A 13,299-nucleotide genomic window follows, 5' to 3' on the forward strand; every position below is an offset into this window, starting at 1 on the left:
AAGTACCTTAGCTTTCCATTTTACATTAGCCAGATGGCAAGATGAACTTTTTCCACTACACTCATGCCCCAGCTAGTGATATTCAAAGACCAGCGTCAAACCAGATATCACATTTCTTTGTCTTCCACGTCGTCCTGCTCTGCCTACAAAAATAATTCCTAAACTGTTTGATCCTAATAATTTGAATGAGAGAGAAAAAGAAAACCAAGTAGGGGCTGGCCCTGTGGCCAAATGGTTGAGTTCACAAACTCTGTTTCAGCGGCCCAGAGTTTCACCAGTTCAGATCCTGGGCGCAGAAATAGCGCTGCTCATCAAGCCGTGTTGAGGAGGCATCCCTCATGGCAGAACCAGGACTTACAACTATGTACTGGGGGCCTTTGGGGAGAAGAAGAAGGAAAAAATAGATTGGCAACAGATGTTAGCTCAGGTGCCAATCTTAAAAAAAAAAAAAAGAAAACCAAGTAAGTAAAGAGAAAGGATTAAATTCTTTGATTAAACATCTCTTCATTGACTATTTCTACCATACAGACAGCAGTTCCTGTAGTAGTCTCTAAGGTAGATAGATTGGCCAATAAATATCTCCTTGACTGGCACTACTGATCTGTGACTTATAGGAATCATTGGTTCTAACTAAAAGATTGAAAACATCATCAGGTAGGACAAGGAAAGGAGAAGGAAAGGAAAAAGGGGAATGTCTAAAGGAAAACTCAAGAAAGACAGAAAGGAAATTAAAAATTGTAGTCTCACAATTTTTTTTTATAATAGTTCCCAGAGTGGGATACCTTATAGGCACAACTTCGTTATTGATGATTTTTCCACATTCCATTTATTCCTTAACCTTCTCAAGTGTGGCTCCCACTCCTCCATTAGAACCTCTGTCAGTATCACCAAAGTTGTAGCATTATTTCAACCCAGAAGGCACTTCCCTTTCCTCCTCTTAGAGGCAGTATCAGCAGATTTGACATGCTTGACCATTCCCTCCTAGAAACACTCTTCTCTGTAGGCCGCTTGACTCCACGTTTTCCTCCTACCTTACAAACCTGTCCTTCTCGGTCTCCTTTTCTAATTCTTCTTCCATATGTCGTCTAAATTTGGGAGTTTTTCAGGGCTTAGTCCTGGCTGTTTTTTCTCTCTTTAATTTCTTTGTAAGTAATTTTATCCATTCTCATGGGTTTAAGTACCATAGCATTTATTGTCTTCATCCCAGACTCTCCTCTGAGCTGCACAGTATTAATTTCCAGTTGGACATCTCACTGACTTCTCAAACTATCCACAGTTGAACTTCAACTCCCCCAACCCTGACTCAGCTCTTCTTTATCTCCTTGTTCTATACTTGGTTGTTCAAGCTAGAACACGGGAAAACATTTTTTATTCCTTGTGTTCCTTTACCCTGCCATCATCTCCATTAATGGTGTATCCCAAGTAGCTTCATGGTTTTTACCATATCTCCATAACAGGTAGGCTATTATTTACTTAATTTTTTGTGTTTAAACTTGTCTCATCCCAAGGAATAATAAATTTAGTAACTCAGCATTCTGATGTGCCAGTTATATTCTTTCTAATAAAACGTTCCTATATTCCAAATCATGTATACCATCATGTCTGACATGCTTTCAGAAATACTGCATTAACCTCCAAAGTAAGTGTTGAATCTGTCTGTATTTTTCCATCTCTACCATCGTCATCTTTCACCTGGACTACTGGTAAAGCCACCTAACCAGGTTCCTTGCCTGCCCTCTTCTTCCCTTTTAACACATTTTCCATATATCTTAAAGTATAAGTTAAATCATGTCACTCCCCAGCTCAGCACCCTCCCAGAATTTCTTGATAGGTAAACATAAAATCCAGTTTACCTGGTCATGTCCCCCAAGGCCCTGCAGCATCTAGCCCTTATCTCATTTTATGCCACTTTGCCCCTCATTCACTTTAGTCAAGCCACAATAGAATTTCCCCGGATGGAAGAGCACAACTCTTTCCCATCCATCTTAGGGCCTTTACATGCTTCTCCCTAATCCCATTCACACCTACATGTCTAGTTCCTTCTCCTATTTTAGATCTTGATTAAATGTTACCTCCTGAGAAAGGCCATTTCTGACCATGGTAACCAAAGTAACTGTTCCTCACTTTGGTTTTTTCACCTTAGCTTTGTTTCCTTCCTGCCACTTTACCACAATTTTTGTTTCATTTGTCAGTTTCCTTTTTTGTTTTGTCTTCCCAACTAAAATGTAAACTTCATGAGGGCAGCATCCATGTCTGTCTTGTTCAACATTGCTTCCTTATTGTCTGAGACAGTGCGTGACATAGTAATAAATAATTGTTGAGTGAATGACTGACTTCATAAATAGGACCTACATCTATTTTATAGAGTGCCTTTCTGTGGATTGCAATATAGTTCTTTTTTTTTTTAGAATTATAAGAATGTTTATTTTTTCCTTATATTTTCCTGTAATTTTTACATAAAAGAAAAAAAATTTATTTTAAGGTACCAGCTCAAAAGTGTTTAGTGAAGCAAACAAATAATTCCACCAGCAGAAAGCTGATAGCCCAGGTCAGACAAACACAAGAAAGACAAAGACGACTCTAAGGCTTTTGTACTTGAGCAGCTGGAAGGACAGAGTTGTCATTTATGAAGACAGGAAAGATTGCCTGCAGAACAGGCGATTTTTCAAGGGACAGGATACATGGGGGGATTAGAAGTTCAGTTCTGGACATTTTTTGACCTACCCGTTAGACATCTAAGTAGAAATATTGAGTAGTCAGTTGGATATGCAAGTTCACATTGTTCAGGGGAAAAGTTTGAGCTAGAGATATAAATTTGGGAGTCCTCAGCAAATAAATGACATTTAAGGTCATGAGGCTCGATGAGATCACAAAGGAAATTAGTGCAGACGGCAGATAAAGAAGTGGTCCAGGGCATGCGATGTTAAGAAGCCAGAGAGTTGAGTAGGAACCAGCTGAAGAGACTGAGAAGAGCCAGTGAAATAGGAAAACAACGTGATTGAGGTATCCTGGAAACCAAGTGAAGAAAAGTGTTTTTAGGAGCAGGAAGTGATAAACTGTGTCATGGTGCTAATAGGTCAAGTAGTATGGATACCTAGAATTAACATTTCTACCATGCAATGTGGTGGCCATCAGTGACCTTGACAAGAGTAGTTAGTAGGATGAGAAGGGCAAAAATCTTACTGGACTCAAGAGAAGGGGGAGGAGAGGAATAGAGGCAGAGAACATAGGAAACAATTACTGTCCTTCATTTAACAATCACTTTTGGATAACAAAATAAACAGCACATAAAACTAGATATTTTAAATGAATATCATTAAGATTCTTGAAAAGTGTTTCACAGATGCTAAATAAGATGTGTACTAATACAAATACATTCAGGCATGTTAATTAGGGATTTAGTATGGTCCTATGTAAAATAACAGGCATTCATCAAGTCAAGAAAGTTTCTCTCTATTCCGTATTTAAGATTCTATCATTTTTTTAAAAAACTTGTTGATTATTTTCTGGGTTTTTCTGCGTTAATTGAAATGACCCTACTGTGTATCTCCTTTACTTGTGTTAGATTACATTGATAGATTTTTCTGATGTTGAACCATCCTTTCATTCTTAAGGTAAATCCTACATGGTCACATAGGGTTTTATTATTACTATTATTGTTTTCGTTTTGTGCTTTTTAAAAATACATGGTTTATCATATTTTACTTTAGGTTTTTTAAATTCACATTTTACAGTAAGATTGATTTTTAATTGTCTTACATTGTCATTGTCCAGTTTTTGTGTCAAGGTTATATTAGCCTGATAAAATAAGTTGAGTAGTTTTAAACAGTGGGCATTTTTTTCTTAAGTTGGCATATGAAAAGATTATCTGTTCCTTGAAGATTCAAGAAAGCTACCTTTTAAAGTATCTGGGTTTGGTGTCTCTTTTAAGAAGGAGGCACTTAATTACTAATTCAGTTTCTTTGATAGTTGTTGGTTTATTCGGCTCTTCTACGTTTTGTCAGTTTTTGAACCTAAATTCATTTAGTTTCTTGAAAATAATCCATTTTTATCTATGTTTTCAAATGTATTGGCATAAAGAACTTTATTGTGATTTTTAAAAATCTCTATCTGTAATTGTGCCACCTTTTTCATTGCTAATATTCTTTGTCCTTTTTTTTCTGCTTTTTCTCCCCAAATCCCCCCAGTACATAGTTATATATCTTAGTTGTGGGTCCTTCCAGTTGTGGCACGTGGGACGCTGCCCCAGCATGGCCCAATGAGCGGTGCCATGTCCACGCCCAGGATGCAAACCGGCGAAACCCTGGGCCGCTGAAGCAGAGTGCGCGAACTTAACCACTCGGCCATAGAGCCCTCTTCATGTCTTTTTGTAATCAGTTTTGCCCTTCATGTCTTTTTTAAGAACCAGCTTTTTATTTTGTTGATCATCTCTTTAGTTTCTTTATCAATCTCATTGAAACAAATTAATTTTATTTCCCTTCTACTTCCTTTAAGTTTACTCTTCTTTTTTTCTGTCTTAAATTGAACTGCTTCATATTGCATTGTATCAGGAGACAACATTATGTTAGCTTGTCCCACTGTTAGTGATGCTAAGCTTGATAATTTTGGTTAAGGTGATAATTGCCAGTTCTCTCCATTGTAAAACAGGCATTATTTCCTTTGCAATTACTAAGTAATCTGTAAGATAATACTTTGGTACTGTACAAGTATTGTATGACCCAACATCATTTCGCCTAATGGGTTTAACAACCGTTGATGATCTTTACCCTAATCAGTTGTTTCACTGAGAGTTGCTAACAATTTTCTAATTCTATTCTTTCTACATTTATTAACTAGTATTAATCTATAAAGAAGTTTCCTTTTTTCTTGTAGTCTCTTTTTATTTTTTATTTTAGTTTCTTTTTGCTTGTTTTCAAATTATTATGAATTTTTGTTTTTTAATTGTATTATAGTCACTTACATCATTATTCTTTTTGATGCTCAAATTGTCCCAAATGAGGCTAGTAGGAACTCCTTCAAGCTGGCCCTGGTGTCCTTTTCACAAGTCTCCATTAGTCTTTGAGCATTTGTTTGCTGTCTGGCACAAGATATCCTTTTTGCACTCCCTACCCTAGACTTGGAATTAGCCATTTATTAGTGGCACCATCTTGACTAAAAGCTGTCCACTGTCTTTCTACTGTGCCATTTTTCTGTCTTTAGAGTGCAGCTTTTTTTTTTTTTTAAGATTTTATTTTTCCTTTTTCTCCCAAAGCCCCCCGGTACATAGTTGTGTATTTTTAGTTGTGGGTCCTTCTAGTTGTGGCATGTGGGATGCCACCTCAGCATGGCTTGATGAGCAGTGCCATGTCCGCGCCCAGGATCCGAACTGACAAAACCCTGGGCCGCCAAAGCAGAGTGCATGAACTTAACCACTCAGCCACAGGGCTGGCCCCTAGAGTTCAACATTTTTGCTATGATAACGTTAACATATTCTGTTCTCCTGTTTTCTAAGTTTTCATTGTTAAAATGATTTTGTGGTGGGCCACCTGGAAGGGGGAAGGAGTGCTTCTTTTTTCCACTAGTGAAGTGATACTGTATGTGTAACCTTCTTAAAATTTGAAGTTAAAGCTATCCTCACCTCAGCTCCATTAGGTAGTATATGTCCTTGAAATTAGTGGACTATTGGTTTAATAGTCTTAATACATAAGATACTTGGCTAGAATGGATAGGTTTAGCTGCATACCCTAATGATAATGCTAGCTGGTATTGAAATGAAAGCTTAAAACACCCATTGGATACTGTTGGGACAGTACTAAAACACAAACTACTTGGAGTACTTTATGCATATTATATAAAATCTCAATTTCCCTGGGAGTAATTCCTTTTGAGGAGTTACTTACAAAGCTCTTGAATTCTCTTTCATTTTATTAAGGCAGTTAGAACTCCTGTTGCTTTCAGGGTTACTTTGGTTCAAATAAGCTCAGTTTATTTGGATTTTTGACACAGAAAAAAGTTAATATGTAACATAAAATAAATTTAACTAAGAAGACAGGTATTGGGCCCATAGCCTTTAGCCCTGCCTTGGCTATGAGTGTCAATAAGAATGGGTATTTGGTACACCTGAAATTTATATAATGTTATAAACCGATGTTATTGCAGTAAAAAGCAAAATAAGAAGAAGAGGTATTTAAAAGTAGCAGGGCCCAGCCTCCCAACCTAGAACATCCTAGAACCTGCAAGGTAGTAGAAATACATACTCTTCGTAGCTATCCTGACTCTACTTCAGAAGTTCTAATGGGAATTACAGAATAGATAAGCATATATCTGGAAATGAAAAGGCAGTTTGTATGGCTAAGTATAGTTTCAGGATAGATTCCTAGTGATCTGATTAGTGTTTTGGGTTATAGTAGGAAATTATTGATATAGATATTTTACCTTACCACCCTAAAGATCAACTCTAAATTTTGTAGAAATGCTAAAAAATAAGTGAAAAAAAATGAGCCTCCAGTATTTAGATTTCAAATAATTACTCAAGCATATTAATTATATGATTGAAGTAGAGACGGAATGATGTAGACCACCATAATGAGCATTGTTGCTCATTTAAATCTAATCCAAATCATAAAGCTTCTCAAAAAGTCTAAAGGAAAACTTTGTGGAAATGATTGTTTTTCTATTTAATTTGTTTTGATGATTTTTCTATTTTATTCTTGGGTTTAATTTTAGATTGTAAACTGTTTGTGATATAAACTATATTTATAGCTTACATTCTCTGCAGTGTTGGTAAAGTATCATGGACACACTTGTGCAATAAATATTTACCAGCTGTTGGAGATCCTTACCAAAGGGCTTAGTGCCCCTCTGGCACAAATCACTGTACAGTTGTCATCTTTGGCAGAAAGCTCATGTTGAAAATCTTGGCTAGAATTCTTTTGCTTAAACAAGGCAAAACTGTGGAGTGTTGAATTATTGAACCCTTTTTTTATTTGACAATTGAGGTTTGCCTTATCCAAATTCTAATCATTCATAGGGAATTTACGTGCTCACCAGAGGTCAACTAAAGCTCTTAGTTTATTAGATACTCCTAATAAGACACTGAGTGCTTATTTAGCTTTCATGTCTGTCTGTACTCATGTTCTTTAATTTTCCATTATTCTTCCTTGTTCTCCCTTTTATAAGCTGAATATATTATTTTTTCCTTAAACTCACAGAGAATCTTGGTTTTGTAAAGCATTAATCCACCTTTTGATCTGATAAACAGTTCTCTTTGAGAGATTCCTTATCCCCACAAGAGAAGATGATTATGGCTAATGAAGATATAAAATAGGACAAATTTCTTATCGTAACTCTTTCTGTGAATAAAATAATAGTGAACATTTATTAAGAAAATATCTTCCTCTCTCTTTGACATTTCCCTCCGTTTAGGAAGTGTTTTAGTACTTTATAAAACTCAGAAGACTTTTTGTTGTACCTCACACCCCTGACTATTTAATACATAAATGTTGTTAGGATTTCCTTTACTGCTTGATTTTGTATAAACCTTTCCCATAGCATTTCTGAACCTTCTCCAGCACTTCTTAGTACTTAGCATCTTAAGGACTTATCCATTTAAATTAATGGTATAGCCATCAAGTGTTCACTGTGTTTTCTTTGTTTACATTTTTAAATGAAAAAGAAATCATTTATTGAGCTAAAGAAACATTTAAGGTCTATGAAGTGCATATTATTTCATAGGTGTAGACCTAACATTGTAGTACTTGCATGAAAAGGAAATAAGAATTATCCTTAAAAAGCTAAGGGTTTTTTCCTAGTTTGAAATATTATGATCATACTAATAAAACTTTTTCCAGGATTTTCTGCCTATTAAACAAGAAAACGAAAAATCCCTTTCAGAAAACATGGATGCATTTGAAAAAGTAAGAGCAAAATTAGAAACACAGCCGCAAGAAGAATATGAAATCATCAATGCAGAGGTGGGATATCTTTTGTCTTTTTTTTAAAAAATCTGATATTACCAGTCAGGATACAAATGAAATACCTTGTGATTTATAGACCTAATCCCATATCAAAATTAGACTGCTTTTGGCTTTAAAATATGCTGAAAAATTTAAAGAACAAAGAATAAGCAGAGTGTAATCCTTAAAATAAATTATAAAGATCAAAACCAAAATGAATTTCCAAGCATATTATGTTAATTATGATTTTTAGAAACAACCAATTCTGTTTTAAAATTTCTCAAATAATTCTAAGGAGAAGTTCAAATGAAACTAAGTCAGATTTCTTCATTATTTGAAAAGTATTTGATTGTGTACACTGTTTTTGATAAAAGGAAATTCACTTTAAGTAATGTAATACCATGAAAGCCAAGTGTTTGTTTGACCATTTTAGGGTTACCAGAGTCATAAATATTCAATTGAAACAGGCTGAACATGCATGTTGAAAATTTTTCAGTAAGATTAGAAAACGCAACCACAGCTTATAAATGAAAATCACGTACATAGTAGAATCGAAATAGCAGTAGATTAAGAATCAGAAATTCCTGATTCAAATTACACCACTAACTACCAGGTAATGAATGTGGCTTGAGCTACCTGAAATCATATCAATCAATCAGTTACATTTAATGTGTAGGTATTAGACAAGAGCACTATTCATACATTGGTAATATTCATTCTCTCAATCTCAAATTGTCTGTATTTGTCACCCCACAGAAGATAAGATGCTTTGTGCAAAATCAAATTGAGACCATGAACAGTTGGTGGTGACAGCCTATTTTAGAGGAAAGGATCTCAGAAAGTTATTGACTGGGTTTTCAGACAAGTCTGAACCACAGTTCCCTCAGCTGCATCATTCTGGGTTATCTTAAAGATGCCTCTGCAGTGGAGAAGTTGAATCCCACTGTGAATGTCAGATGTTCCCAAAGTATAGCTTAGGTGGTTTGTACAGTCATGAGGACTAACAGATTTCGCTATGCCTTCTCTTTATTGATCCCTATGTGTATGTATTAGAAACTCCTCCAGTGATAGAGAAAACCATATCTTAACCACTATGTTATAAAAAGTGATCCATTTTATATTTTTTTGTGTGTTAATTTATAGACTTCAGCAGGTCTACTTTTTATAAAAGATCTCATTTCTTCTTGAATAATCAAACCATTAAACAATTAAATTGTGTTTGTTATTTTTTATTATTAAATGAACCATTTGTTTCTTTTTGTTGTCAGATTAAACACGGTGGTTTTGTTTATTATCAAGAAGGTTGCTGCTTGGTTCGTTCCAAAGATGAAGAAGGTACGCCACAGCTTTTCCTTTTAATGTCCAGTCGTGTGTAGCTTAACAATGGAGTGCATCCTGAGAAATACATGCTTAGGTGATTTCGTCGTGTGAACATCATAGAGTGTGCTCACACACCCCCAGGCTTTCTGGTACTGCTCTTATAGGACCACTGTTGTATATGCAGTCCTTTGTTGACCAGAACATCATTTAGCAACATATGACTGTACTCTGATTCTTCACATTTCGTATTTTTCATGGAAAATTTGATATTAATCTCTCAGAAGTGTAGAAAATACTGTGTGTAGATTATTTCTGAATTGTCTCTCTTTTTTTAAATGACTAGTTTTTAATATCTGGGTTTGCTTAAGATTTAGTTAACTACACTCAAAAGCGTTGGCAGGGAGGAGAATGGAGGTAGGAACCAACATTTTTTGAACATCTACTATATCCCAGGTACTGTACTAGGCACTTTATAAAGATTATTCAATGTCATTTACATTCTCTTACTTTCTAGGTTCTATGTGGTCTGTAAATACTCAACTGTAACTGTATTGAATAACATCACATAGGTTGATACATAGAAAAATATTGATTAGGATAGGATAATATTAAATAACTAATGCCAATTTCTATGCAAATCAAGCTGCCATTGATGCTGAAGGAAGCCAGAATAGAGAGGGGGAATGCTAATTTAAAACATTGAAAAAAACAGTTTAAGAAATTTTTAAGTACATCTTGTGGATTATCTCTTTCATCCTTTTCTTTATGCAGCAGACAGTGATAATTATGAAGTTTTATTCAATTTAGAGGAACTTAAATTAGACCAGCCCTTCATTGATTGTATCAGAGTTGCTCCTGATGAAAAATACGTAGCTGCCAAGATAAGAACTGAAGATTCTGAAGCATCTACCTGTATAATTGTGAAGCTCAGTGATCAGCCTGCAATGGAAGCGTCTTTCCCAAATGTATCCAGTTTTGGTAAGCCACCAACTAGAACAGTCTTCTCTGTTGAAAAGGCAACAGTAAGAGAATTTTCCACACTTTTGAAACATTTTCACGTGCACATGTGAGTGTATGAGAAGGGGAGTACCTGATCCATTTACCCTGTGCTCTCCACACCTTCCTGTGTGCATCCTGTCCAGGAGACCTTCCCTTCTTTAGTGACATATCCAAAATCATGTTCATGTTTTTTAAATTATTATAATAAGAATCCAAGTTGTACAGTGTATTTTGATATATCAGTAATTCTTTGCTAATTTATTACTTAGAATACATTTTTGCATATAAGCTGTATCTTAGTATTTTATTCAACTTTAAGCTTGGGTATCACTTTTTTTTTTAATATTTTTTTATTTTTTCCTTCTTCTCAAATCCCCCCAGTACATAGTTGTATATATTTTTTAGTTGTGGGTCCCTCTGGTTGTGCTATGTGGGACGCTGGCTCAGCATGGCCTAATGAGTGGTGCCATGTCCGTGCCCAGGATCCGAACCGGCAAAACCCTGGGTTGCTGACGCGGAGTGCATAAACTTAACCAGTCAGCCACAGGGCTGGCCCCCGGGTATCATTTTTTATTTTCACATTATCTTGTCATGCTTTTACAGCAAATTGCCCAAAGTCACTACCAGAGAACTTCAGAACATGTTGAACTAACTGATTCATCAATAGAAGTTGTGCTATTTTTACTAATAGAACCAACTTTAAATTTTATCATTTATCATTGATACATATGTTCATACTTTATCCTCCTTTTTCATTTTCTGCCGTAAATTTCCCCATTGTTTAAATGCTTTTGCAGTGAATTGAAATTATACCCTATTTAATTGATTGTAAACATAACGTTTTGTCTACATTTTAACCTCTCTAAAATCAGGATGCATATTATACAGTGATGTCTTACAGTCACTGTCAGCCAGGTGGCAGTCATGATGTAATTGTGTGAAAACTTGCGTTGACAGCTTCTGGTAAGATTAAGAAAACACCAGCATTAAAAGTATATTTGGTAGTTTGAGATACCCTGTGGCTTAAAAGTAGACAGAAAACATTTAGGTATAAGAGAAAGTAATCCAGTTTCCTCAGACTTAAAGTCAGAGGCTGTAGATTTAAGCATAATTCATCTGAAAGCAAATGTGTCTACGAAAGTCTTTCCTAAATATTGAACATTCAGCTCTTGTTTAGAAACTTGAGTACCCTGAGACTGATAACTTCTTGAAAACTTAGAATTGATGTAGTAGTATTTTATTCTCTGGAAGGTTCTTTGGCTTACATATAATGCAGATTAGATACAGTTGAACCTGTGCTGGATTTAGATTTCCAGGATAAACTTGTACATCTCTTCTCTTTGGCATTCAGAATTAGAGTGCACTGTGCCCTTTTTTTTTTTTCTTTTTGAGTGAGGAAGATTGGCCCTGAGCTAACATCTGTTGCCAATCTTCCTCTTTTTGCTTGAGGAAGATTGTCACTGAGCTAGCATCTGTGCCAGTCTTCCTCTGTTTTATATGTGGGACACTGCCACAGCATGGCTTGATGATTGTTGTATAGGTCTGCATCCGGGATCCGAAACAACAAACCCCAGTGTGCAAACGTAACCACTGTGCCACCAGGCCACCACCCTCCCCTTTTTTTGTTAACAGTAAGTAGGTGGCTAGGTATAATTCTTTAATTATTTTCTTTCAGAATGGGTAAAAGATGAAGAAGATGAAGATGTTTTATTCTACACCTTCCAGAGGAACCTTCGCTGTCATGATGTATATCGAGCCACTTTTGGTGATAACAAACGTAATGAACGTTTTTACACAGAAAAAGACCCAAGGTACTAGAATAATGCAATTAAATCTTTTCCTCCAGGGTATTTCTCCAGTTTCCTAGAGTGCTGCTCTTGGCTCGCTTAAAACATTGATTTTGGCTGGAACCAGAATATAATAAGGCTAAGTTGAGCATAATCATTCTTTTATAAGTTGTTTAGATTCAAAACTGGAGTCTGGTTACCTTCAAACTCTAGAGTGAACATAAATAGATTATTAGACTGCAAATGCTGTTACTAACATTCTGTCTGGACTGTGGCACATGAGAGGAGTTGTTAATTAAACATTTACTAGGGGTGTCATACAGCAGTTATAAATCTCTTGTAAGTCATAACTAGAATACCATGGTGTCAGTTACACAGAATTCACTACTCATTTCATGTAGATTATCTGAATTTTAAGTTGCTTTGCTTTGAGCCATGATGTCCATTGGTCTTTAAATTTTGCTTTCTCTAGTACTTTGATAATTCCTCCTTAAAGACAATTTTCTTCATTGCCTTGTAATCTCTAGGACTCATGCCTCATACTACCATTAACCAAGCTTGGGAGGAAATAATATTAAATTTACCTGACAGAATCCCGTAACTCTAACCCAGATAGACTTTTCCAAATGACTTAGGAGAAACAAATTTTTCCTTAACACCAGTGTCCTGTTACCTCCTACATCATTTAGCAGTATAGTTTGGACAATATCTGAACAGATGTTGCAAGAAAAACAAAAGGGGGATTTTACACCACATCTATGACAATGAAGTTGATACCCAAACGAGAAAATTAATCCTTGATTTCATAAAATCTCAGAGCTGACAAGGACCTTAAGGAAAATCTTGTACAACCCCTAGTTTATATTAAGAATTTGAGGTCTGGAGAAATTACATTATTCCAACCCATAGAACTAGCGCTTTTGGTCCAGTAGTGCTGTCATTGTTTTGGATTTTTTTCTGATGATGATTGTTTTAATGAGAAATTACTAGAACTGTTCATATGATTCCACTGTTTTGTGGTCATTTGTCAAGGATCTCTTTTGGAGATGATAGTTTAAGCTAGTAATTCATTACATTATATTGATGACTTTGGATTGTGAACCATTTTCCATCTTGTGAATAAAGCTCAATATTGGCCCAGTGAATTATACTCTTGAATAAGCTACTTGTTTGCCATATGTTGTTACTGTCCTAAGTTCTAAGATTAAGTGAGTGATCACATATACGTTTCAAATTCTTGGAAAGTATTTGGCTTCTAG

General features: G+C 35.6%; 1 protein-coding gene across 9 annotated transcripts in view; it reads left to right on the plus strand.

Moving 5' to 3' along the window:
* Positions 1-13,299, plus strand: part of PREPL (prolyl endopeptidase like) — a 41,504-nt gene that overhangs the window by 6,176 nt on the left and 22,029 nt on the right. For 5 of the 9 annotated variants that reach the window (XM_003362996.5, XM_070235518.1, XM_005600017.4 and 2 more), the window contains 4 exons: positions 7,830-7,952; positions 9,203-9,269; positions 10,026-10,232; positions 11,929-12,064. In XM_003362996.5, the coding sequence (XP_003363044.1) occupies positions 7,830-7,952; positions 9,203-9,269; positions 10,026-10,232; positions 11,929-12,064 (533 nt within the window). The remainder of the gene's footprint in view (positions 1-7,829; positions 7,953-9,202; positions 9,270-10,025; positions 10,233-11,928; positions 12,065-13,299) is intronic. The other 4 variants (XM_070235522.1, XM_070235521.1, XM_005600016.4 and 1 more) reach the window with 1 other exon arrangement.

This window comes from Equus caballus, chromosome 15, assembly GCF_041296265.1.
Source record: "Equus caballus isolate H_3958 breed thoroughbred chromosome 15, TB-T2T, whole genome shotgun sequence".
NCBI classification, from domain to species: domain Eukaryota; kingdom Metazoa; phylum Chordata; class Mammalia; order Perissodactyla; family Equidae; genus Equus; species Equus caballus.